The following is a 26,960-nucleotide window of genomic DNA, read 5'->3' as shown; positions in this document are numbered from 1 at the left end:
CCCCTTTTTTGTCTCTTCATGCCACCCACCAGACCCTGCACTGAGTATTCTGGAGTGTGTCCTACTCCATGAGCAGCCAAGGAAAAGAGCTCAGGGCACAGAGCAGCAGGGATGACACAGAGAAGCTACAGGCAGTGAAAACAGGGGCAGGGAATCACAGAAGTATTTATTTTGGCCAAGGAAGAAGTGACCTCCAGAGCAAACCCCAGCTCCCACAGATACTCCTCGCTGCCAGCTCAGCTGACACAGTCCAGAGCCGGGAGCTGCATGCCTGAACCTCACACCTACATGTTCCTGGCTTGTTGGAGGCTCTGTACTCCATGGATTACTTTCTCCATCACACCCCATTCCCAGGTTCTGTTGCACCGAATCACCACAGGTGGAGAATCTGCCTATTTTTTTCCAGTGTTTGCCAGTAAAACCCCTGCTTTCTTCTCCAGGGCAACCCATCCCAACACTCAGTGCTTGGAGGGACAGTCAGGGACTTGCTCTGGCATGTCTTGCACATGGCCATCTCATCATCCCAGCAGAGCCCTCTCCAAAGGCATTGGTGCTAGCCTACAGCATCCTTCTGGAGCACAGGGCTTATCAATGACACAAGTTTGTGACAGACCCCTCTCAGGGTGGGCCACTATGTCACATCACCAGCTCATACCCCTGACACCTCCAACTCCTCAGCCCACCCCAATACCCCCCAAATTCTGGCTGCATGGGAACACCTGTGCTTGGTACTGATGCACATCCCACTGGCATGAGGAGGGACAATGCCTCCTCAGAGCACAGCAGTGAGAATTCATCTCTTGTCATGATTTCTAAGTTTTCTTCTGCCCATTTCCTGGTTCCAGGCCTTGGACATTCCAGTTACCACCATTCTCTAAAACAAGATGTTCCCTGACCTCCTTTTCCCTCATCACTAATTCACATCGAGCAGGTTTCAGCTCAGCTCATGCATGAACTCTGCACTTGCACTGCTTAATGGCTAAAGAATGAATTCTAACAAAGCTCATTAAAAAAGAAAGCCACTGATGTCAGCAACGTGCCTTAAATCTAGCCCTCAGCTCCAGGCAGGTCTGCCAAGGAATCAACTCATCCTGCTGGAAATATGAAGGGAGAGCAGAAAATTATCAGTCCGATTTAGAAGGAACCTCTTTTGTCTTCACAGATGTGAAACAGATCGAAGATATGAGTGAGAGACACCAATCAGTTCGACTATTCAAACAATTAAAACCCACCTTGCAGATGGACACTCATGACACAATTCCAGATGCACAGATGGGCCAGTTTCAGGGATTTTATGCACAGCTCACCTCAAAACACAGGAAGCCAAAATCCCAGGAATGCTCCTGGTGCTGTTGTGGTTTTAACAGACACAGACATGTCAGCACAGGAATACCAAGCTGGCAGGAGGGCTGGGACTGAGGTATGAAAACAAAATTCCCTGAGAGCATTCATTTTTGGTTTTCCCTTAGGAAAACAAGATCCTCGTATTTATTTTTTAAAAAAGAAAAGAAAAGGAAAAAAAAAAAAGAAAGAAAAAAGCAGTCACAGAAGGAGGATGAAAAGGCACTGTTGAAAACTTAATTATATCCCCAGATATGTGTCCAACCCCAGAAAGTTCTGAATGTCACATTTCTAATTATGTTTTTAAATAACTACAGGGTATTAATTTCATTTAAAGCTACCAACCCTTTTCTCTCTTTGTGTGGAAACCTCTGGAACTGTTTTCCATTAGGCAACACTTTTAAGCACAGCCAGCTATGCAACGCTGCTGCAGGTACCAAAGAATTGTGTTTGTGGAATGTAGTGCCCATCACACACCCCAACACTGCCCACATTCCGCTGCACGGGGAGGGCACAGCCGACGGACAGACGTGCCGTACTCCCTGTGGTAACAGGCACAGGGAAGGGCTGCATCCCATTGCTTCTCTGCTACAACCCCCTCTGTAGCAGGGCTGTTTCCCTTATCTGAGCCGGCTGCGTCACCGCGAGGTCGGCAAGAGCCGTTGTGACTGCACGGCCACAGAGCCGCCGAGCCGGTGAACTCGCTCCTGGCGCTTTCTCACAGGCAGAGCCAGGACGGCAGCCAAGCGAAAGCACGGAACGAATGTTGGAGGGACAGTCTGTCCTGCAGGGACCCTACTTGCCTCCATGGCCCCGAACATCTGGGCAGTGTCTCTGCTGTCAGCCCTGTGCTCAAGAGGGCTGTGACAGGGTGATCTCGCCTTGGCCTCGCCTCTCTCCCATCTAGGAGCTTCCGTCCCGGCATCAGGCAGCTCCAAGGGGCTGGAGCCACCTGCACAGCCCCAGCCCATGAATGTCACCAGCTACAGGCACAGAGGGGCTCCGAGTCTCCATTCCCTATCTGGGGAAAAATTTACGACTTCTTTCCATAGTTTGTCTGCATGGAAAGTATTTTTAAGAGTGACACAGTTCACACTTAATCACAATAATTAAGGAGATGCTCAATTAGTGTTTGCAAACTTCCAAAATAGAGAGGTTGCAGATTGCATCTGTTCTGCACATAGAATTTGGGATAGTCAACCCCAGAACTCAGCGTGACAAAAAGTAAAGCTATCTGGAGGTGCCTGTCCTTCAGCAGACTAGCTGTGGCAAAAAGAAACTGTCCAAAAATATGGTGCAACAACATTTCTCACTGCCAAAATCCTGGGCAGGGTGATAAAACCCAGGGGCAGCAGGAAGGCCTTGCAGCACAGAGAGAATGGAGTGGTGCAAGGCCTTGCAGGGCAGGGGAAGAAAGAGCCAGAAGCACTGCAGGCAGTGCGGCCAGGTGACAGTGACAAGGAAGAGCACAGGCAGCACCTGAGTCCAAGCGAGGTGATTTTTGCTCTGTGAAATACTTGCCTGCCCGGGGGTGTGGGAGCTCAGGGACAGCGTGGAGCTGCCACAGCCCAGCTGTGCTCAGAATATCCACAGCAGCTCTGTGCAGGGAGCAGCCTCGCATGGCCAAGAAAGGCAAATAAAGAACCCACTGGCCTCCGCTGGCACCAGCACCACACAAACACCAACTACCCGGCCTGGCTGTCATGTCTAGCCTCATGTGGCAGCTCTGCCACTCCAAAACTGTGGTGGAAGGGCACATCTCAATGCCAAACCCCAGGCAGAGCAGGAATGATGAGCCCATTGCTCCCAGCAGGGTTCTTGGTGTTCTCTCCTCCACACATGGGGGACACTGAGGCACAGAACAAGCGACATGATGGGTGCTCCCAGGATTTGGCACTGACACAGGGGCTACCTGTCTCAAGGACAATGACCCTCTTTGGCTTCCATCCCCATGGCTTGTCAGGACACCTCTCAGAGTACCCAGCACCCTCCCCAAAAGAAGCTCATGGACAGACACCCAAACCAGCAGTGGCAAAGCGTTCGAGAGCTGTAAGCAGCACCAGACACTTTGTGCTTCACACACTCTCCTCCTCAGCACAGATGGGGACACAGAGTGACATGCAATAAAAAATAAAAACCCTTCCCAAGGGGATGCAAAAATAATACTATGTACATTCCAGCTTCCCGAACAACAATCGCCTGAGAAGCCGGCACTGTGGGAAAGTCTCAGCTTGCTTTTCCTGGGCATTATAAATAGAATCAGGGCTACAAGCAGGGCTGGAAATGTGGAGGATGGGGGAAAAGGCCATTTAATGGGCTCTGTTTGAACTTGGGCCCTGGCTGATGTCCAGCTTTCTGTAGAACAGCTGGTCCCTTCCTGCTGAGTGAGGGGCAGCACTGCTGCACTGGGAACCGGCAAGCCCCGGCCCAGGGCTGCCTGTGAGATCCCAGAGTTCCTGAGCCCACCAGGGCATCACACCTCAGGGTGCCGCAGGTGTCACTCAGGAGCCTACGCTGTCACGCACAGCTGCCTGTGCTACACCCAGGTGTGAGACCAGGTGGGTCAGTGTGAGATTCGCCAGGACTCCAACCCTGACGGACTCCAGAGCTTCTCTTCGAGAGGGCTGCTCAGTCCCTGACCCCATGTGAAGGCTCAGCACCCACCAAGCTCTCTGCAGAACTGAACCCCACAAGTTCTTCAATCTGCCTGGTTCTCCAGAAGCCTAATCTTTGTCTGTGTGACTGATTTTCCCTTGTGGATACACTGCTCACAAAAAGCCCCTGCAGAACCCTGCCATGGGCAGCTTCACATCCTGTTATCCATGTGTTCATTCTTTACTCCAGCTCCTACTTATCTGGGTTATGAGCCTATTGTATCCCAGGCTACATTTTATGCATCAGCAACATACTTTGAGCAGGATATAGAATCACGTGTCATGGAATGGTTTGGGTTGGAAGGGACCTTAAATCCCATCTAGTTGCAACCCCTCTGCCATGGGCAGGGACACCTCTCAGTAGACCAGGTTGCTTCAAGCCACACCTAACTCAGCTTTGAACACTTCGAGGGATGGGGCAGCCACAGATTTTCTGGACAACCTGTGGCAGGTGGTGACCTTCACACGGAGGAATCTCTTCCCAGCCTCTTATATCTACACCAATGGCTTCTTCTGTGTGGCTCCACCACAGCTGCTCATTCCTCCGCCCTGTTCCCAAACCTCTTCTCCCATCACCTCTGCCCCACTTCCTGACTGGGCCTTGTCACTTCCCGCAGCCCAGGGTGCTGGCATGGGGCTACCTGAGACCTGCCCCACAGAGGTCTGGGGGGAGAACCGGGAGCCCGAGGAGAATTGGGAGCATGACGGGAGGACTTGGGAGCCCATGGGGAGAACCAGGACCCAAGAGACAACCAGGAGTCCGAGGAGAGAAGCAGGAGCCTGGGGGGAAAACGGGCACCCTGGAGATAAACGGGAGCCCGAGGAGAGCCGGGAGTCTGAGAGGAAAACCGGGATCCTATGGACAACCGGGAGCCTCAGGCGCACTCTCCTCACCCCATCGGAGGCACAGAAGGCGCGCGCACGCGGCTCGCTGACGTCACCGGCGAAGGGCGGTGCGAGGCGACGGCGTTGCCGGGCGCGCGCCTTTGTTTGGGGCGGTGGATTCCCAGGCTGCCCGCGCGCCGGGGGGCGGGGCAGGGCGGGGGCGGGGCAGAGGCGGGGCCAGGCGCGCGCGAAGCGGGGGGCGTGTCCGCGCGCGGGCCCGCGGGGTCAGTCGGAGCGCGGCGCCGACCGGAGCGTGGAGGGGGCAGAGCCGGGTACCAGCGCAAGCAGCGACTGCAGCCGCACCGGAGCGAGCCCAGGATGATAAACACCCAGGACAGGTGCGCGGCGCGCTCATCGCCCTCCCTTGCTCCTCAGCGCAGCGGCAGCGGGTGGGCCCGGGGCGCGGACGGGCGCGCGGTGAGGCGGCGGTGAGGCCGCAGGGAGGCCGCGGGATGTGAGGAGGCCGCTCCGCCTTTCCCCCTTAAAATCCCCATCAAGGCGTCGCTTTGCCATGGAGGAATCCCCCGGCGGGTGGGTCTGGGCTCGTCGGCGTTTGAGCACCTCTCGCCGAGCAGCCCTCGCCGCGGCGGGGTCCGAGCACTCCCCCTCCGCACCTCTCCCTGCCTGGAGGAAGGTGGCTTTTCTAGGCAGGTTGGGTGTCAGCAGGCACGATCGTGTAAGATCTGTGTATTTTTCTAAGCTGACCGATTTATCTCGTGTGTCTGTTCCTTGTTTAGAGTCCCCCGAGTGTCATTTCCTGCGCCTCTGTCGCCGATAAGAACCCAGAGGATGCATACGAAGCAGCCTCGGTTCTTGGCCGCTGCCTGTGTGGGAGATGCTTGAGCTGTGCTGTGTTCATCAGATGGTTATTTACAATTTACTCCTCAAATTGGGCTCTTGGATATTTGTCTTGAAATAATAATATATGATGATATGATTATTATTATTATTATTATTATTATTTCGGGCCAAGTGCAGCTGCATCTCCAGAGCCTGTTTCGGGAAGGGGCAAAAGGGAAAACAAACAAAACAGTAATTTCTCCAGCGTCAGGGGAGCTCTGGGGATCCTTCCGTCTGGTCTAGGTGTTCAAAACAAATAAAACCCCCAAAACACAGAAAATGCACCGATTTCAGCCCCTGATGTGCTGGTCGTGGTCCCAGCCTGGGCTCCGTGTGCCAGGGCTGCTGAGGAGCAGCTGTGACTGGCTTCTGAAGTTGCCGAGCTGCCCTTTGCACTTCCCGAGAACAGGGCACGGGGTTGGGATCCCTGGGAGCGTAGTGAGTTAAAATTACACCCGCGGGATGAGAGCGTAACGCGGGGTTCCAGCTTCCCTTTCGGGCAGGGCTCAGCCTAGCAGCTTTTACTGAGGAGTTTCTCCAGGGAGAGGCCTTGGTGATCTAAATGCATCTTAATCTCAACCGAGCTGCAGGAAAACAGCTTCTCCAAGGAGGAGAGACGTCAGAAGGGAGCACAAGCCTAACTTTTAAGCTATAAACATGCCTCGGGGAGAGTTGCCGTTTGCACAAGGATGCATGAAGGGATCAGACGTTGTCGGGTGTTTGCATGAATTTCTTCCCATGGAGCTGAAGCACAGCTGGAGAAAGCAAAAGCTGTTTTAATCTGTGCCCCACACACTCTCTTCCCTAAAGGTGCTGCTCTCAGAACCCTGATCCTGAGGGGGATAGTGGTGGCGTGCAGAGACTCTGATTTTGGGGGGAATAGTGGAGATGTGCAGGTTTGGGCCAGGGATGTGCAGGCAGCAGCCGAAGGGGGCTGGTGTTTTGACTTCTGCATGTGCCAGAGGAAGTGAAACTGGGAAGCGTCTTGGGCTGCTTTGCATGAAATCTGCTTCTCTGGTTTTTTTTACCCACAACTCTACTTCATTATCCAGCTTCTCCATGCCTTGGCCACAAGTTGGAAAGAGCTATCAATAGTACATTGTTGGCTGGAGGGGTGAGGGAGGAGGGAAGGGAATAACAAAGCTACTAACAGCTTTCTGGGGGTGGGGACAGCACAAACTGCTTTGTCATCCTCTCGACATCCACTACTACTGAACACACACTGGCTCATTGATAGCCCCAGGCACACCAGGGAGCACAGAACGCTGGCTTTGCCCAACCTGGACACCTCCTGGTGTATTTAAACAGCCTTTTCTCCAAGAAGACCCGCTCTAGCACATGGGAATGCTGCCCCAGAGCCCTGTCTAGCAAACACGGGGAAGGGAACATGTGGAGGAAGAATATTAGTGTTTCCTGTAGAAAGATGATTTTGGTGGGCGGTGGTAAGCAGAGATCCATGGTGAATTCTGCCTTGTGCAATTTGTGACTTGTGTTTTTGGCACTCAGAATGCCAAATTTTACTAGGTTGTTTGCAGCTGGTACAGGCAAGTTGGATGGGGCTTGGAGCAGCCTGGGATAGTGGAAGATGTCCCTGCCCATAGCAGAGAGATTGCAACTAGATGGGCTTTTAGGTCCCTCCCAGCCCAAACCAGTGTGATTCCACGTTTCTAGGTGGCTCAGGTGGTTCTGACAGTGCAGCTCTGTACTTGGTGTTTGTATACTTAAGCCTGTCTGCCCCCTGGAGAGGGATTAGAGTGGAAAAACACTGCATTGGGAACAGCTCAAGTGAGAAGTTTCGGGACACACAATGAGTTGTTGGTACAGCTGCAGAATTTATCCACTTTAGCCTCATTCCTCACTCCATGCTCATGAAAACCCTCTCTCACCCTGTTGTTCTGGTGGTGCTTCCATAGCTTTGTGCCAGCATGTTTCCTAGTAGATGCACTGGGGAAGGACTCATTTCCTTGCATGGCTTTTGCAGGCTGTGCTAGAGGAACTTTGTTGGGCCTCAGCACAGAGCTTTTGTGTGCTGAGAGGAACCAAGGCTCCAGAAGTGAAATAATTTTCTCTGATGAGCTTCCTAAAAGCCGGAGCAGCTATTAAAGCCTGTGTCCAAAGTGATCCTGGAAGACTCCGTGTAGGTCTTCCAAACAAACTTGGAAACTGCAAGGGAAATGTGTTTTCTTGCTGTTCAACGTAGCTCTGTAGAGTGAATTTGTAATTATTAGGGTTAGGGTGGAGGATGCTTGCATGACGCTTCATGTGCGTGTGAAAACGTTGCCGTGGATGTTGTGGAGCACATTGAAGGCATCTGAAGAATGCGCCCTTTCACTCCTCCTGGGTTTGAAAACGTGAAACTTAAACCTTCTCCTCCTGGGCCTTGTTGATCTATTTGTAGATATTTGTCTCTAGAAAATGTGTTCTCGTCTGGTCATGTGTTCCCAGCCATCTGCTCCTGGCAGCCTTCCAGGCCTCCCTTATTAGCATGAGGTTGCTCAGCACTCTCTCTGGGTTCCTCGCTCCAGCCCCTCCTCCATTCCTAACAAAACACCACGAGTTCTGGTGCCACTGGGGCAGAGGGTGGTTTCGATGTTGCCATCTGGGAGAGAAGCAGGGATACGAATGAGTTGGGGTTTTGAGAAGCTGGAGCCTCCGAAAAATGATCTCTGCTAATATAACCTGGTATTCTCTCTCTTTTTCTTGCAGTAGTATTTTACCTTTGAGTAACTGTCCCCAGCTGCAGTGCTGCAGGCACATCGTTCCAGGGCCTCTGTGGTGCTCCTGATGCCCCTCACCCACTGTCGAAGATCCCCGGTGGGCGAGGGGGTAGCAGGGATCCTTCTCTTTCAGCCCTGATATATAAGGTGAGAAAGATATAACATCTAAACATTGACCTGTACCTGTGTTACAACTGTGTTCAGTTCCTTTCTCACACTGATGGGAAAAAACACTAAGAACTCCAAGATAATAAGTGGGAGAACAGGTAATTTTTCAGGGGCTGAGCTGCAGGCAGGGCTCTCCTGCTTAAATATCACCTGTTTATTAAGAAATGAGAGACCATTGTGCAGCAGATCATTCACCAGCCTGTCCCCAGGGGCCTGCTGCAGCTATTGTATGCAGAGTCTGCATTATCAAAACATGAAAGGGCTTCTGAAATGTCTGGCAGAAAGAGGAAGCAGAAAGGTGAAATGCAGCGAGGGAAGGGTTGATAAGCTCCTTCCTGTGCCCTGGTCTGGAAGGTGAAGCTGTCAGGGCCTGGGAGCTGCCTGAACCAAGGTGCAGATGGGAGAGACAGCCATCCAGCTTCCAGACATGGGTGTTTCTAGAGCATGAGCACAGGCAGGGCAAGATCAGGAAGGGTTTGTGTCTGCAGACTTGCAGCTCTCTCATTTTGTGTCCCTCTTCATTCCATGGGACCATTCCTTTTGAATGAGGAGACCTGGCTCCTCCTTTCTATAGAGTAATTGGCACTTGTGTGACTTGGCTTACATCTGTGTCCTTTCTAGGACAAGGGCTGCTCTTCAGATGAGGCAGCCTGAATTTATGCTCACCTTGCAGATCTGGCTGTTGAGCCAGGGGTGTTGTCATAGGTGTTAGACCTATGATTAGATTTTTAATTAACCTGTGGGTGGCACACAGACCTTACATAATGAAAAGATACAGACCCTTTTGGGCCACAGCTCCCAGAGTCTCCTCTTGGAGTTCCTGAGAAAATCACAGACTGGTTGCTTTCAGAGTTTCCCTTGGTGAATTTTTAGTACTTTTGTCACCTGCATCCCTTGCAAAATGTTGACCTCCAAGCCTCCAGTGACAAGGTCCGATCAGTTTAATGCTCGAGGTGAATTGTCACAGATATTTGGGGGGTGGTACAAACTCCAGAGAAGCAGCACAATGGGCTTCCTGTTACAGAAAGAAGGTACAAAAATAGATTAAAGAGGGCTCAGGACAAGTAATGGATCCCCTCTGGGTGGGAAATGGGACCTTGCGGCTGGAACGCCAGCCAGCTTTGCCAAGGCTTGTGTGTGCACCAGGACAGGCCCAGAGGCAGAAAATGGGCTCAGCATGGAGGAGGAAGGTGGAATCACGGTTTGGAGACTTTGGAGTGTTTGATTTCAATACAGCCTTGAACTTGCACAGATTTTGGCAGTGCTGTGTAGGCAGGGGGAGTGTCATCCAGATAGCTGCATCCCATAAATATGGATGGAATTCTTCATGGATTTATATTCTTTTTGCTTGACAAAACTAGCAGAATCTGTCAGAAAATCAGCCTCTTCTGTAACAATGAATCATGGAATTGTTTGTGTTGGAAAAACTGTCTAAAGCCATTGAGTCCAGCTGTTCCCCCAGCTCTGTCATGTTTACCGCTAACCCATGTCCCCAGGTGCCAAATCCACAGGGCTTTTAAATCCATCCAGAGATGGTGACTTGACCACTTCTCTGGGCAGCCTGTGTCAGGGCTGGACAACCCTTTTGGTGTAAACATTCTCTCTAATAACCAGCTTCCCCTGGCACAAGTTAAGGCCATTTTCTCTCATCCTATCCCTTGATCCCTGGGAGCAGAGCCTGACTCCCACCTGGCTGCACCCTCCTGTCTGGGAGTTGTGGAGACCCAGAAGGTCCCTGCTGAGCCTCCTTTTCGCCAGGATGAGCCCTCTCAGCTCCTCATCACACTTGTGCTCCAGACCCTTCCCCACCTCTGTTCCCTTCTCTGGACACACTCCAGCCCCTCAGTGTCTGTCCTGGAAGGAGAGGCCCAGAACTGACCCCAGGATTTGAGGTGTGTCAGTCCTCAGCAGGGTTTACAGGCTTCTGCCCCATCAGTCGCCTGCTCAGTCTGGCAGTGCTGTAGTTACAGCAGCATGAGCTTTTCAGCCAGCCGTCACCAGCATGACCTGGAAAGGCATCTGGATCTAAAAGCTTAAGTCCTTTTTCCAGCTGTATCAGCTGTTCCAGTCCAAGGGATGACCTTTCTGAACATGCCTGCCTCTGCTGGTGCACGCAGCACTCGGATACAACACTGCTATAAATTAGGACTAAATTAGGACTTTCTCTAAGTGTTGGCATTTTTGTGTTAAGAGACTTAAGGTTCAGCCCTCGAACCAGGGAGCTTTGCTGGAGCTTGGAATGCCACAATGACCGGTGCCAGTGCCGCGCAGCCAGGAAGTGCCCTGGCTGGCAAACTTGGCAGGAGGCTGCAGGTGTAGCACATGCCAGCAACTGGTGCTTCCGTGGCTTTCTTCAGCCACTTGGCCAGGGTGGATCATAACATCCTTACTTCTGACCCTGCCAACATGCAGGGCCTCTCCTCATCCTTCCCAGGACATCTGAGGAGTGGAGCTGTGCTGGAAAATCTTGTGTTCAGTGAACTGGAACCAAGGGGAAGTTGGTCCTTGTGGCGTTGCTTTGCTGAAATGGAGCCAAGGGCTGGGGACCCAGGAGTTTGGGCAGCTGGGTAAAAGAGTCTGGTGGCGGGGGGTTTTGTCCACAGGAACATGGCAGGGGGATTTTGTGTGGGGATTTTTCCAGGGTGAGCTAAAACCAAGAGTTTGTTGTGTAAACAGGATTTTGCTTTGAGCAGCTTCCAAAGAATTTTGGGCTGCTGCTGCTTCACATGAGCAGCCCGCAGAGTCCTTCTCTTCCCCTGCATCTCTGTTTGGATGGCTAGAAATGGTCAGCTGGCCCAGCCAGGCCGTGTAAATGTAATTCCCACTGAACCAGGGGAACTGGTTCTGTTAATCCCTGTGGTCGTGCTGCCTTTGGCTCCTGGGCTGTCACAGCAGGGTTTCAGTGGAGCAACCTCACTGGGTTTAGAGCACTGGACATAACTTCTGGTGACAAGGAAGTTCTGAACCAAATGGCTCTGAATGCTTTTCCCTCCCTATGGCAGTGCCAGTCTTCCCACCCAAAAGGCACACCTCCCATGTGTCAATCCCAGCCTGCTTTCCTTGCCTTCCTCTCCCTGGTTTTGGTTTTGTGAGCATGGGAAAAGCATCATCTGTGACCTTTTTTGGAGAGAGGGATGTTTTCTGGAACACAAACACTTTCTGCACTGAAAAAACAACTGTAAAGGCTCCCATAAAGTCACTGCTGAAGGATACGTACGTAACCCCCTTGGATTTGTTTTTATTAAGTACTTCTGTACTCAGCCCTGCCTCTCTGCTGGCTCCATCGCAGCCTGACCTCACTGGAACAGCTCTCAGTGCATTTCTTGGTGCACTCAGCCACTCAGACGTCCTTCAAATTGGATGAATAAACTTATTTCCTACAGGATATTTATTCTGGTGAAGTGTAACTTGTTTTTCAGCTCAGCTTTGTGGGCTTTCAATGAATTGCAGCTTCCTCTGCTCTACTTTCTGAGGCCAAGCAGCACCCAATTTGGACATGGTGTTACTTTGTCACCAATGGTAATGTTCTCAGTTGCTTCTCTGTCATACAATAGTCAGACCAAGGGACATCTATTTTAAGACACGAGGTAATAGGACTTAAAGCACTGGGCCAATGGCTTGAGGAGCCTGGAAAGGCTTGTAAGGAGCTGCTGCATTAAGCACCCTGTTAAAATATAATACCTGGAGGCTGGACAGCTGCTCACCCAATGAGCCGGTGGAGCGAACCACTGCCCACCTGCTGAGGTAGGAGGGACACTCTCCAGGTGCTCTCGTGACTCGGGAGCAGAGCAGACATGATGCTGGATATCTGCTTTACTTCTGCTTTTCAAAGCTGTGCAGGTGCCTGTGAATGCTAGGAACATGAACACACGAGTGTCACCAAGCACAAGGGACAATTTAGCTTCACTGCAATAACAGCTTTAATTCAGGGCTCTGCTGTTTCACTGGGGCTCTTTGCACTGAAATATGGAAGTAATTACTGGGCAAGCAGAGTGCGTGCAGGAGTTGTCTGAAGGAATGGAGCTTTAACCACGAATTGTTTTCTAGGAGCTGCTGAGCTGATCCCAAGCAATCTGCATGCTTGGCATTCTCATGGGGCAGCACTGGGGAGGGATGTGTGTGTTTGTGGTCTCTGGAGAAGACCTCCTCACAAGCTTCAGATCTGCTCTGGGATCTCCCTGTGCTCTGTGTTTCCCTCCTTACACCAGGAGGCAAACCATTGGTTATAAAATCTGGGAAAGCAATTTGTGGTCACTCCTGGAACAGAAAGGCTGTGTTGGGGATGGCAGAGGCACTGAAACTGGTTGGGCTGCGGCAGCAGAAGCTCGGCCAGTATGTTGGGTCCAATTGTGTTCTTGGAGGGGCAGTTCATGAATCACCACCAGATGTGGCTGGAGCCTGCAGTGAGGGAGTGGAGTCTTGTACTCAGAAATTTAATATTATGTCAATATGTAAAACTATATTCCCTTAACAGGAAGATATGGCTAGAAATCAATCTGTGGGCTGAGAACTGTGTGATGTGCTCCTGAGCCAGCAAAAGGGGAAGGGAAAAGCATAATCCCCTTCTCAGTAAAACCCTAAGACCGTTCCTTTGCATTTGCTCTCTCCAGTTGTCCCCTGGCTATTCAGGACTTCACATTTTTGTTTTCTCAGGATGAGAAGATCACTGTTAGCCAAGATGTCCCAGTGCACGAAGGGAAGCCTCACATTGTCCACTTCCAGTACAAGGTGACAGAGGTGAAGACCTCCTCCTGGGATGCAGTGCTATCAAACCAGAGCCTCTTTGTGGAAATCCCTGATGGATTATTAGCTGATGGAAGCAAAGAAGGGTAAGTTCTGGATCCCAAAGCTGCAGCTGTGGCTTCTGGGAGGCAGGACTTTGCTTACATGGGTGATTGTGGGTGGACGCTCCATCCCTGGAAGTGTTCCAGGCCAGGCTGGATGGGGTTTGGCACAACCTGGTCTAGTTGAAGGTGTCCTTGCACATGGCAGGGGTTGGAACGAGATGAGCTTTAAGGTCCCTTCAAACCCAGACCATCCTGGGATTCCATGCTGTGTGCAGGGAGAATGGGTTGTGCAATGGCAGCTCCATTCGTGGTTTGTGCACATTCTACTCCCTTGTCTACAGAGTCCCCCATAGGAATATTTCACCCCAGTGATAATCCAGATGAGTTACCATTTTTTGAGTCCCAATACTAATGAAAAGCAAATGAATGAGCAGAGTGAATCTCTGCATACTTTAGTATGAAAAGCCAACAAGCTTTTTTTTGATACTGTATTATTTTTTCATTTTATTTTTCTGCTGGCCACTTGGCCACGTTTTCCTTCTCTTTCAGGGAAGGAAAAAACCCTCCATCCTATTGATGCTCTCCTCGTGAATAGGTGGATCTGCTCTTGGAGTGCTGCTGCACTGGCACCAGGCTCTGCCAGGAGCTCTGATTTTTCACTTGGCAGAATCTGGTCATGTTTTGTCCAGACAGCTCTGCTCTGGGATGTTTGCGTAAACGCAGCTTCCAGAGCAGCTCCTTCCTGTCAACTGCTGTGCCAGAGGTCTCTGCTGCAGCATAGATGTGGCTTTGCTGGATTCCTCTGCAGAGCAATCAGCTCCTCCTAAACATCCAAGTAGGCTTCATCCCTCAGTGACACAAGCTAATTAAGGAAAAACCCATCGTAGGGCACCTTCAGAAAGTGGCAGTGTTGTTGCTGTCTCACACATGTCTCATTTGACTCTGAGTCCAGATAAATGTTTGTGTAAATTCTCTGGTTGGCCCGTAAATCTCTGAGCTCTCCGGGGAGTGAGTCCTGCCGGGAGGGGATTTATTTGCCAGTGTCATTATGACTTAAAGCACAGTTTTGTCAGGTTATTTTTAGCTGGGTGAAACAGCCAAGGAGAGGCCATAATTAAAGTAGTTCATTAACATATTAACAGGACCCTTGCAAATTTAATCTCCTGCACTGCGCTGACAGCTGGTTAATGAAATGTGGAGTGAAGGCCTGTTTGTCACTGCTCTGGCAGTGCCAGTGGTTACTAGTGACAGCAGCAGCTCCGTGTGCCACCCTGGAGGCTCACAGAGGGGTTAGTGCAGCACTGCTTCCAAGAGGTGGCAGAAGTAATCCAACTGGAAAGGCAGGAAGTGAGGATTTAGGGGGCAGCAGCTGTGCCATCCAGCTGATACGCTCAGGAAATGGCTTTGCCTGCACACACGTTGCCTAGGGATTGTTTGTTCTCCTTTTCTGCCTGCCATGAGCTCAGTTCTGGGTGGTTTTTTTTCCCAAAAGGCACAGAACTCCCAGATCCCCCATGTGCGTTGCAGGGGAACGCAGCCTGGCCGGGGAGCAGCTGCGATACTCCACTTCCTGCCCACGAAGGCTTCAGTCTCAAAGCACCACGGGTGGGGAGGGTGTTAGTGGCTGCAAGGACAGTGACTTGTGACACGGAGCAAGGACAGCTCTTGGATCTGCAGGGCAGGAAGCCCATTGTTTCAGCACCCATTGTTCACTGGAAGGGGGCTGTAAACATCTTTGTGCCCGAAAACATCCAAACAGTTGATAATTCAATAATGCTTAGGGGCTTCCTTGGGACAGAACTTCCCAGAGCTGATGTCCTTTTGTCTTCCCCCTCCTTGGCAGGTTGTCAGCACTGCTGGAGTTTGCTGAAGAAAAAATGAAAGTCAACTATGTCTTCATCTGCTTCAGAAAAAACCGAGAAGATCGAGGTGAGGGCTGGCCCTGCACTCGGGTTTGCTTCTGACATCCCACACAGTGCTGCTGAAGCTGTAGAGAAACTAGGAGGGCAAGACCCACAGGACCCTCCTAGTGTAGGGGTTGTTATGTGTATAATTCTTAGAGGAATCGTTTCCTGTGAAGGAAATAAGCCCTTTTTGGAGGGTAAGGGTGAGGGAGTCTTGTGGTTTCTCCAGCAGACCTGCTGAATGGGGTTTGGAGCAACCTGGTCTAGTGGAAGTTGTCCCTGCCCATGGCACTGGGGTGGAACTGGATGAGCTTTCAGTCCAAACCAGTCTGGGATTCCATGGTAAGATCTGCTTTGTTGTCCTGCCATTTAATACTCTGGTGCACCTGAATGCTCGTGAAAAAAAGCTGCTCCTGAATTATCTGGGGGGGTTTTCTCATCCAGAATGAGTTAATATTCCCCTTTTGGTGAGCAGTGAAGGCTCTGTCTGGCAGCAGGCTGCTGTGACATGGAAAGTGAAACCAGGGAGGAGTTATTAGATGGAAAACACACACTTAAAGCCTGTTGCTCTGAAATTCATCAGCTTTTTAAAGATCTCCTGGCACTTTTGTCCTTCCCAGGCTTACAGGTAATCCTGGCCCTGGCTCAAGATGCATATAGCTTCGGGGGCTGCATTAGGATCTAAAGATAGACGTGTTGGATGAGGGATTAGAGCCCAGGGGAGCTGGGGGAGGTACCAGGCTGGGGACGTGTCACTCTAAATCTCACCAGACTCAGGCTGTATCCTAGCAAGTAATTCCAGCCCCAAATCTATTTTTACTCTGCAGCTTCATGAGCTGCACTGGCTTCTCTGAAATGAAGGGCCTTAGTAGAGCTAAGCTGAGCTGGGCCCAGGAAGATGTCATCATCCCGTATTACCATGCCAAGAATAATTTCCAAATCAAGTCCTGGCTGTTATGTCACCATCCGCACTAGTTGCATAGCTGGCCCCTGTGGAGGCTGGGGACAGAGGACAGCCAATGGTTGTTTTAGGAGTTCTGGAGTGCTCCAAATCCGAGGTCCTTGTCTATGCAGCTGAAATTCAGTACTGCCAGGAAAATAGCTCCAGGAGCTTCTCTACATGGTCATTTTTTGTCCTGGAGCTGATCACTCAAGGGTGCCAGAGGGATGGGATGCTGCACTAGGGTGAGTGTCACAGATCACAGGGAAGCCATTGCTTCAGTGACACAGGCACAGCGTCATAGAACCGTATTTGACAGCCCCAAGGTGTAGGGGCTTCTGGGCTGGCCCCGCTCTGAATTCCCACATCTAACCCACAGTGGCTTTCCTGGGGTCCCACCCCGAGCTGTGCAGAGCTGTCTGGAGTTTTCACTGAGCTCCAGGACTTCTCTATGGAGACAGTAAATGTCTGCCTCATCCCTAAGCAGACTCCTCTTTGCTGCTGTCTGTCCCACTCTAGGCGCTCAAGGTATGCTGGGGCAGGATAAAACATGGGATGCCCACATGCATCCTGGGAAAGCAGGGATGTGCACTTGGTGCAGGCAGATAACCAACCATTGCTGTTTCTCACAGGGGACATAAACATTGCAGGAGAAACATGAACAAAGCTGCTCAGCTGCACAGCTAAAATCCCTTCATACTTAGGAGCACATTGCAATGAGCACAGGTGGAGACAAACCCCCCTTGTTGGAGATGGCTGTGTTTCTCTGCACGAGAAGCTCTGGATGCACTCACAGAGGGTGTCCCATGCACTTGGATATTCATGGCTCAAGGGAGAGGCAGGTAAAGAGGATTATTCCTGGTGGTAACAGATCTTCTCTTTGGTAGCTCCACTCTTGAAGACATTCAGCTTCCTGGGCTTTGAGATCGTGCGGCCTGGCCATCCTGCTGTCCCATCGCGGCCGGACGTGATGTTCATGGTGTACCCTCTGGATCAGAGCTCTTCCTCTGATGAAGAATAGCTGCCGAGGGGGACTCCACCGGGACCCCAACATGCTGTGGAGGGGAGAGAGGGTTCCACCTCCTTTCCTGAGGAAAGGGAAGCCAAGCTTCCATTGGACTGCAAGTGCATTTCTCATTGTTAGATTGGGCTGTGTATCCCGAGTTGACTCTCATTGAAACGCGTTGCCTAGAGAACTATCTATCACACATGTAATCATCACTAGGAAAAGGAAGATGTTTATGAACTGGCATAGGAGCTCTGGGGTCAGTACCACCTCCGGGACTCCTCCAAACCCGTGTCAGTGCCTCCTGCCCACCCGGCGTGGGCTCAGCTGGGACACAACCCATTCATTTCCCACTCAAGACTTTACAAACAGCCTGATTTGGTGTGGGGCTTGTGCAGGAGACGCTCAAGGTTATCCTTTAACACTACATTAAAACCCCCATGCGTCTCTGCTCCGATGCTGGTTTAACTGGTCTAACTTTTTTTTCTTTTTTGAAACTTACTGGTATTTCAGCTTTTGTTTTATGCAGTCTTAACCCTGTTCCATGTTCCCACTGCACTATCACAGCGTTCAATAAAAGGGGCATTCAGATGAACTTCACACACATAGGGCTGCTTATTTGTGAGGAACGGTTTCCTGGCCACCAAGTTGGTTGGGATGGTCCAAAGAACCAAGAAAAACTTGTGCCTTTAGCCTCCACCCTAGGATGGGTCCGGAGCAATGCTAAGCCCTTGCCTCTGCTCCTGCTCACCTTCCCACAGGGATGAGCTCAAGGCTTGAGATGCCACCAATGGCTGTATCCAAACCAAAGGGTTGTGTGGGGGCAAGGCGGTGGGATGCTCTCCCCATCCAGGGGCTTTTCTGGGAAGGGGCCACAGTGCCAGCAGTGGGGCACAGCTCAGCCCAGCCCTGTCCAATACTGAAGAAGGTGCCCTGTCCCTGTGCCATGGGACTGTATGTATCCTGGCTGGCTATCTGACAGGCTACAGGGAAGGGGGATGTGCCCCAGGGCTGTGACCTCAGCTCTTCCTAGCCTGGCTTCTTGGTTGTGGGATTGTCCCTGCTGCACTCTCACCCTTCAGCGGAGGATTCCGTTGGAAGCTGGACCTGAGTCATTCCATATCCACCATGGTCAGTCAGGGAGAGAGGCAGGGCTGGGATATGAGTGTGTGTGAATAAATTATCTTAAACTTCAGGTCTCTTTTGCCCTCCTTCCCTTCCATGAAACCAATGAGCCAAAGGGAGTTCTGCTCCCTCCACCAGGGCATTAGACCCTATATCAGCTTAAAATCAGAGCTGGGCTGTGCTGATGGACCTCTGACAGAGGAGCCTTCGGGAATGGGTGTTCCCTGGCTGAAACTGCTGAGCGCTGCTTCTGGCTTGAGAAGAGCCCAGTTTTGTCCCTTCTTGTAGCTGGAGCCTTCAGCCTCTCTGGCCTGAAACTAACAGGTGCTTCCTGGGTGTCCCTTGCATGCGCCAGGGGCCTGCTGGCACCCCATGGTGCTCCAGGCTGGCACATCCCAGGTGACAGCGTGGGAATCACGTTGCTCCTTCTTACTGGTAAAACTGAGTGGTAAAGTGAAGAATTCTGGTCACAGGAGCTGGAGTGAAGCTGATTTGAGCTCTTTATTGTGCTGGAACTATGAGCCGTGCCACTGCACGTGCTCTCTGACAATTCCAAATCCTCTCCTGCCCTGCCTCAAGTAAAAGTAGGCAAATATGGATTTCTCAGATCATCAAATGCTGTCAGAAACATCCTCTGGAGAACCTGGAAGGTGCCTCTGATGTCTCTGGGTGCTGCATCCCACAGAGATCACCTCTGGGGCGAAGCTGGAGGAGCCAAGCCCTGCCCTGTGGCCACCCTGCTGTTCAGTACCTCCTCTACCCTGGGGCCATGGTGTAGGGCAGGGCGTTGGTGCCCAGGGGTTCAAGCCTGGGGGGGTTCTGCCTCAAATTATCAGGTCTGAGTTCAGCTGCAGCACCAGCTGGAACCATCAGTGCTGGGGCAGGGGCAGAGGAGGGTAAGAAGCTTGGATTAGTGAGCACCAGGAGCCCTCTCAGATGACTGAGATGGGGGAACCCACTCTCCCACCCCCAAAAATCACTGGCCATGGCTTTCGGGGATAAAGGACCAGACCTGGGGGACCAGGAAGAAAAAGCCACCCTCACAGGTTTGTGATTGTCTCTTAAAAAGATTTATTCTCCCTCCTTGCCTAAATGTACAAAGGCAAGAAGAGTACAGTTTGTATATATATATATTTATATATATATATATATATAAAAAAACAAGGAACTTGGTAATAATGTACACTTTACAGAAGGGCAGAGTCAAGAAGACTGAAATGAAACCCAACACAGCAACGCCAATGGAAACGAGCTATGAACACCAAGGGTCTGACGCCAGGGCTGGGGGCAGCCCCGTAGGCAACAACTGGCCCAGAGAACCCAGGAAACGTCAAACCTCAAACCTATTCAGCATAAACCGTTGTTTCATTTAACACCTAAAGGGAGACTCAACTGGGACCCAACTGGGAAGGTGGGGAGCAGCCCCCTGACCCCCTCCAACTGCCAGCAAAGACTGAAGCACACCCCAACACCCCCAGGCACCTCCTCCACGCCCCTGGAGCCACTGTGGGCCCTGGCTGTGCTGGGAGCGAGGCTGTGCTGGGCTGGCCAAGGCTGGAGGTAGGAGCAGCCAGCAGGACGCTCCTCCACGGGTGGGACGTGGGGCTCTCCAAAGCACCCTGACTCCACCGGTCCCCAGCCCCGTGGCTGCACGTGGCTCCGTGACCAGCACAGGGTGGGTCCATCACCCACCCTGTCCCTGTGCTGTGTGCCAGGCCACACGGCCCTGTCTCCTTCCAAAGACAACGAAGAGTGGAAGAAAAATGAGTCAAACAACAAGAGCAGGCTGGGGTCACTGTGCTGCCAGCACCTGACCGGGGCCGAAAGCAGCCAGCGCCTCCTTTCCAACTGGGTACGGTGGGATGGGGGAGAAATGGGGGAAAGAAAACAAAACCCAAAACAACAGCTTTCAAACAATTGCTTTTTACAATATGTACAGAGCCCGGCGGGCAGAGCATCCCCGTACAGCGGCCCTCGGGGCCGGGTGCGACACAGACACACACAACCGAGACCGATGGCCCCCATGTCCCCCAGCCAGGCAGCAGGAGAGGCGAGGGGAGAGTGGGGGCGGCCTGGCCGCTGCGGGGCCGAGGTAGAGTGTCGGCCTGGGGAGAGCCATTCTGGGGCTGGGGGCAGAGGACCAGAAAGCCCCTGTCCTCAGAGCTGGGGGGCAGCTAGGGGTGGGGATAGTCTTCCTCCAGGACCTCATGACCCCAGCTCTGGCACAAGGCCGGAGAGGGGACCAGCACAACCCCACGTGCCTCTGGCAGAACCTAAGTGTGCTTGCTCTTCACTGTGCCCTGCCCGCAGCCTGGGGAAGCCACCATAAAAGCAAAAGGTGGATGAAAAGGGGAGCCACAGCCCCCCACAGCAGAATGTGCTGCCCCAGGGTTTGGGGGGCACTTGCCAGTGTAGTGGGGCAGAGGAAAGGCTGGGATTTGTAGAGTTGCAGCTCAGAAACCAACGCAAAAGCCACGGGCACAAGTTTCAGACAGGTCTGGACTGTGCATGGCCTGGGGGGCCCTGGCAGCCTGTGGCGTGACAGACACAGCCCCCAGCTCTGTGGCCTGCTGCCCCAAGCCCCATGGAGCCCCAGCTCCCAAGAGCTGACGCTGCTTTGCCAGGGCCAAGAGCTCCCCCAGCCCTGCTACAGCCATCGGCCATGCACTGGCAGCTCCTGCCCACAGGCACAGAGTGGTGGGTGCGGGACCAGATGAGGGACTGGGAGAGCCCCATGGCTGCTTCTGGGCAGGCTGACACCCACCCACCTGGCTCGCATCAGCCCCCAGACACCTACCAAGGCTCCATGAGCCAGCCTTTCCTTTCCTGAGACTGTGGCCCCACGGCAGGCTTGGCCCCGTGCTCCAAGTCCCCACCTGCTCCCAGTCCTGTCATGAAGCAGCAGCTCTCAGAGACACGGTGGGGTCCCAAATTCATCGAGAAACCTCAGTGCTTCTGTTTCCTCTTCATATGCACCAGGCAGGCAAGTCAATTCCACCCCGAGCACTGGTGCCCAGTAGAATAAATATTTCTGCAGGTACCAGCTTGCCCACTCACCAAAGAGGGGTGGGGGGGGAGTCAGTGTGTGTCCGACGGGGGAGGGGAGGGACGGGGGGGTGGGGGGGAGAAGACAGAGTCTGCCTCAGATCACGGCAGGAACGTCAAGCAGAACAATTAACACCATTCAACTGATGTCTAAAGGAGTCTCCAGCACTTCCCCATGTGAGCCAGTCACATGTCTTGTACAGCCCAGGCATCCTGGCGTGTCACATCCTGCCATGACCCAAGGGCAAGGGCAAGTCACTATGAGCCCCGGCTCCACAGGCAAACCCTAAACCCTCGAGGGCACCCGGTGAGCACCCATCCCAGCCACCTCTGGCCCAGCCCAGCTGCCCGAGGGAAGGTGCAGCAGGAGCAGAGCCCTTACCGTTCTCACCTCCGGGGAGGTGGGTATAGGGAGGGAGCAGAGCCTTGCTGGCTGGCAACAATGGCTGTGGAGGAGAGACCTGCAGGGGAGAAGTAGTGTCAGTAGCTGGCAGACAGGGCCAGGCACCTCGCCAGGGACAGTGCGAGGGTCCTGCAGCCAAAGGCAGGTGCAGCTAGCCCCCTGGCTCCCCCATGCCCAGCCGTGCTCTCACCTGTTGCATAGGGCAGGTTGTACTGCGCCGGCAGCAGCGAGTACCCGAGGTGGTGGTGGTGGTGATGCGTGGAGAGCAGGCGCTGGGAGGGTGACGTGCGAGGCCGGTCACTGCTCCTCTCCCCCGCGCCTGCTCCCCCGACGCTGCTGCAGCTCCCGCCGCCCCCCACCACCCCGCAGCCACCACGGTCCCGCTCCTGAGACGTCTTCTCGCTTATCTGGAGAGGGGAAAGCAGATACATGCTGAGGGATGCAACCAGCTACCCCGGGACACATATTGGGATTATATTTCCTCTGCCTTTGCCCAAAAGCCTCCCATGATGCTGACAGGAGGTGGTGGGATGGCCCAAGCCACGTGGAGGATGCAGGGCCTGTTTGAGGACAACTCTTTCCTAAGTGTGTCCAAGCTGCATCTCCCAGCTCAGCCTAGGACAAGCCATTGGATGGAGACAGCCCCCACATCCCACCTGCCAGCTCCAGGGCTGAGGACAAGTGTCACCTGGCTGCTGCAGGGCCTAGAGAAGCCCCAGTCCTGGGGCACAGGTTTGGCTGGTCCATCCCAAAGGATGGAATACTCCATGGCTGCAGGTCTCCCACAGCAGCAGAAACAGCAAAACCACACAGCCAAGTGGAGCTGCTCCCGCCTGGTAATACAATCCAGGGACTATCCCACAGAGCTGGGCAAAGCCAGCGCCCTCCTGACCCTCACCGTGGGTGATTTGCTCTTGTAGTGGCTGGCATGCTGTTGCAGGATGTCCAGGGCCTTGGACTCTGAGCTGGATTTACAGCTCACGCTGGGGCTGGCTCGGGACTTGTCACTGTCATCACTGCCAGACGCCTTGCTCCCATACGGAGAGAAGGAATAGCTGGAGGGTAGGTATGATCCTGGGGGGAGAAGAGCAGTCAGGGCACCTGGAGTATTCGGGCAGCACAGTGGGAGCATGTGGCTCTGAATGTGTGTGACAGGATGTCCTGCAGCCATCTCCCACCCTGGGAACAGGGACAGCTGGGAAGGGACACCTCTGGAAGCCTCTGGCTCCCTACCTGGGTAATTCTGCATCATGACGGTGGGCATAGCGCGGTAGCTGGGGTGGTTGGGGTCGTACGACTGGCTGTAGGAGTAGCCGTGCATGTAGGGGATGTAGGACTGATGCTGTGTGAGGGGTGAGGACACAGGGACATGGACGCTGGGCCTGGGGTCCTTCCCCACCATGCGAGCCTCCTCAGTGGGGGTCAGCTTGCACTCGGAGCTGGTGCTCTCCTTCCCGTCCTCCTTGGCTGAGGTGTCTTTGCTTCGATTTCTTTCTTCCTTCAACTTTCGGTCCCGCTCCTCTTTCCACCGCTCATCCTCTGTCTTGATGTCTGAGTACTTTGCTGGGTATACGTAGGTCCACATCCGGGGCTCAGCTTCCTACAAGAACAGCCAGCCATGAGAGCAGCTGCCTCCCCCTGGCCCTGCCTTTCCTAAACCCAGCCTGCATTTGGAGGAGGCTGGCGAACCCCACCCCCCTTCCCTGGGCCCTCCTTGGCTCACCCATGGCCTCTGCTTCCTGCAAGAAGAGCCAACCACCAGAGCAGCTGCCTCCCCCCAGCCTCACTTGTTTCAAACCCAGGCTGGGTTTGGAGGAGACCTGCAAACCCCACTCCCTTTCCCTGGGCTCTCCCTGGCTCATCCATGGCCTCACAGCCTTTTCTGGCCCCAAGGGAATCTCATGCAGTCCCAGCACAAGCAGAGGACAACACGTGTTCTCCAAGGTGATGGCCCCTGCAAAGCCCAGTGAGGGGCTTCCTCCAGGAGCAAACCCATGGCTGGGCTGGCAGACAGGGCAGGGCATTACCTGTCTATACCAGAGCACAGGGTCCACCTCTGCTTGCCGGCCACACTCGGAGCCAGCCTTCGTCTCAGCTGTCTCCTTCCCAAGGTGACCAGACTCACTCAGCTTCACCTTGAGCCCCTCAGCGACCTGGCTGCCAGACAGCTTGGATGAGTCCTCCAGCTTGGGGATGATGACAGATTTGGCCATATCAGGACCTCCCTGCTCTTTGGGCTTGCTCAGCCCTGACTTGACGAGGTCCGTGAGGCTTGGTGCTTTGGTCAGCGTTGGGGGCATGGGTGGCTTCTGCTTCCACTCCTCCTTGAGTGCTGCCTCCCTCTCTTTCAATCCCAGCTCTACCTTCTTCTCCAGCCCTCGCTGCTGCTGCTGCTGCTCAAGGCTCTGCCGCTGCTTCTGCTGCTCCTCGTACTGCTGGCGGTAGGCAGGGTTGGTGCTCAGCAGGTGAGCGTGGTAGCCCTGCTCATTGTAGCCATAAGGTGGCACGTAGGCATACTGGTTGTAGTAGAGGGACTGCATGTACATGTTGGGACGCTGTTGGATGACTGAGGGCTGCTGGCTGGAGCTGCTGCCAAGCTCTGTCTTCTTCTCTTCACAGCCTTCGCTCTTCACCTTCACCTCCGGGTTCTCCTGCTCCTCGTCCTTCTTCAGCTTCAAGGCTTGTGTCTCAGCCACAGACTGCCCGCTGGGATTCAGGGACCCCGGGCTGGCCTGGGGGTAGCCAGGGGAATAGTAAGTTTCAAAGCCTTGGTAGTAGGGAGACTCTTTGCTCTGTGGTTGTGGTGGGAAAAGAGCTTTTTTGGCACCTTCCTTGACCAGCTGCTCCGGATCCTTTCCCTTCACACTCTCCAACTTGCCCTCCCCATCCTCCCCAGCATCAGAGATGTCTGAATAAGCTGGGCTGTTGGTCTTCACCGAGCTGGCCTCTGCTCCATTCTGGGTGACTACGTGCAGTGGGGTAAGGGGCTGAGCTGGGTTGGTGTTCTCCAGCCTGCTGGCCCCACCGATGGAGGGGCTGGGCGCGTTGTCGCTGAAACTGTAGATTTTATCCGCCTCGGCCTTGATGCTGGCGAGCCGGCTCTGGTGGGGGTCAGATGAGCCGTTCAGCAGCCCCTCGCCTTTCATCCCCAGCTCACTGGATTCCCCCCGGAAAGGGCTCTTACCTTCCTCTGCTCTGCAGGCTTTGCCGGGAGTCAAAGGATTTTCCACCTCTTTGGGCTCTTTCTTCTTCTTGTCTTTCTTCTTCTTCTCCTTGGAAGGGGTGAGGGCAGGATTGACTGTGAAGGGCTCTCCCATCACCGTGGGCTTGGGCTGGATGGGCTTGAGCTGGGGGCTGCTGGGCATGGTCTGGACCACAGTTGTGGCAAGGCCACCAGAGGAGCCAGGGCTGGCTGTGGTAAGCGTGGCAGTCTGGAAGGTGTAAATCGGCTGTGGGGGGATGGCTGGTGCAATGGGTCTTGCAGACTTAAAGCTTTTGGAAGGGATCTTCTCCTGTTTAGCACCAGAGGCTTTCTTTGACTTGTCCTTATCAACACATCGCTTTTCTAGAGAGTCAAAGTCATCATTACTCATCTCATCCGCCACTGAGGGACCATCCTCAGAGCCATCATTGGACAGCGCACCTGGGTCTGTGTCCCCTTCCCCACCCACCTTCTTCTTGCAGGGAACCTTGGCGCTGAACTTGCTGGATGGAGAGGGGCTGTGGGGCTCCATCAAACGCACCTTGGGGGTGGCCGAGCGAGCGGGTGAGAGGGAGCCCTTCTGCGAGCTGGCAGCACCGTTGCAGTTCCCAGCATCGGCATGCAGGGAGGACTCCTCACCATATTCACTGTCCACATCTGCTTCCAGCTTGCTATCATCATCTGTGTGGGCGTGGGCCTGGTGGTACTTCAGTCCATTGATGTGCTTGTACTTCTTGTTACAGTTGGGGTGGGGACAGTCAATGAGGATGGGAGAGGGGCAGTTGCGATCCAGGACAGCTGGCTCCAACTTGACCACAGCAGGTGGCACCGTGGCTGAGCCCATCGAGTTTGTGCGGATGCGTTTGCTGCCCTTGGAGTCCTCTGAGCTAGAGTTCAGCTCCATGTCGGAGAGGGGTTTGCTCTTCCGCTTGGTGACGGAGGAGGGACTGGCCTTCACGTCCTCGGTGGCGCCACCAGGTGGGGGGCGGTGGTCCGAGGAGTTCTGGCTGCCCCGGCGCCCCTTGCTGTTGGCTCCTGCCCGGGTCTTGCTGCTGTTGCTGGTCCCTTTGGTCTCCGAGGCAGCAGCTGTCTCATTGACCGGCGTGTTGCTGTTGGGGCGCATGCGCTTGCCCCTGCCTCGGCCGTTGCGCATCTCCAGGTCACTAGTGGGAGAGTCACAGAACCTGCAGGGAGGAAAACACAGAGGTTTTAATGGAGAAATGGCTGTGCTGGGCTGTGCCTTGCCCAAGGCACAGTGGGGACTCCCTTACTCCCCTAACTACCATCCTTCAGACTTATCTCCCCCACTGACCAGTAAAGAGGAACCAGACGAGCTCCCCTGGGATGTGCTCAACCATCTCCAGTCCACAGGACAAGGGACATGTGACTGCACGGGCAAAGAGTCATGGGAGCAGTTGGGTTGGGCAAGGAGAAGATGCCAATCCCCGTGGCAGCCCTGCGGGCACACGGCAGCGTGTCCCAGGTGCCGTGGGAGTCGTACAGGGCTGGATTTGCCCTCAGCACTGAGAACCCACCGGAGCTCCCTGCCCACTTACCGGGGAGGTGCCCAGTCATGCTGCGTGCAGTCCAGCAACGTCCCCACGTATGTCTTGTTCCTCCAGGTGACATTGACCACCAGCATCCCTGCAAGGCAAGGGGAAAGGGTCCAACAGGGCTAGGTGTGACCCCACAGCACCAGGAACCTGCCCCTTGAGATAGGCAGGGGGAAGAGCTCAGCTCTAGGGCTGAAGGATGGTGGAAAAGGGGTCTTGGGCTCTCAGAAGAGGTGAGACATGGGGCTCAGGGCTGGAGGGGTAACAAGATGGGAGCTGGAGACTCCCAGCTCTTCCCTTCCTTGGGCATGGCTTATCTAACCTCTCTTCCTGTTCCCTACTTTCATGGGCATGTTAAAACCCAGTGACCCCCACAGGGCTGTGAGATTT

The 26,960-nt window shown here is 53.7% G+C and overlaps 2 protein-coding genes across 7 annotated transcripts in view; one reads left to right on the top strand and one right to left on the bottom strand.

Annotated features, from left to right (window-relative positions):
* Positions 1-5,075: 5,075 nt before the first annotated feature.
* On the top strand, positions 5,076-17,842 carry OAZ2 (ornithine decarboxylase antizyme 2). Its single transcript, XM_085071160.1, is given in 6 exon segments — positions 5,076-5,218; positions 8,427-8,502; positions 8,504-8,584; positions 13,259-13,434; positions 15,236-15,321; positions 17,124-17,842. Coding segments are annotated over 6 exon segments (573 nt in total). The 5' UTR covers positions 5,076-5,198; the 3' UTR covers positions 17,258-17,842.
* ZNF609 (zinc finger protein 609) overlaps positions 6,477-26,960 on the bottom strand; it is a 76,845-nt gene continuing 56,361 nt past the window's right edge. For 2 of the 6 annotated variants that reach the window (XM_085071151.1, XM_085071152.1), the window contains exons 4-10: positions 26,574-26,661; positions 23,843-26,201; positions 23,049-23,415; positions 22,714-22,889; positions 22,006-22,222; positions 21,804-21,873; positions 6,477-9,620 (exon numbers count right to left, since the gene is read on the bottom strand). In XM_085071151.1, the coding sequence (XP_084927277.1) occupies positions 9,542-9,620; positions 21,804-21,873; positions 22,006-22,222; positions 22,714-22,889; positions 23,049-23,415; positions 23,843-26,201; positions 26,574-26,661 (3,356 nt within the window). In that variant the 3' untranslated portion in view covers positions 6,477-9,541. Of the gene's footprint in view, positions 9,621-19,414; positions 21,874-22,005; positions 22,223-22,713; positions 22,890-23,048; positions 23,416-23,842; positions 26,202-26,573; positions 26,662-26,960 lie in introns of those variants that run through there. The other 4 variants (XM_085071157.1, XM_085071156.1, XM_085071153.1 and 1 more) reach the window with 4 other exon arrangements.

Source organism: Lichenostomus cassidix, chromosome 10, assembly GCF_008360975.1.
Source record: "Lichenostomus cassidix isolate B80296 chromosome 10, HeHo_3.0, whole genome shotgun sequence".
Taxonomy (NCBI): domain Eukaryota; kingdom Metazoa; phylum Chordata; class Aves; order Passeriformes; family Meliphagidae; genus Lichenostomus; species Lichenostomus cassidix.
The sequence above is the reverse complement of the archived record's forward strand: the minus strand, read 5'-3'. Positions and strand labels throughout refer to the sequence as shown.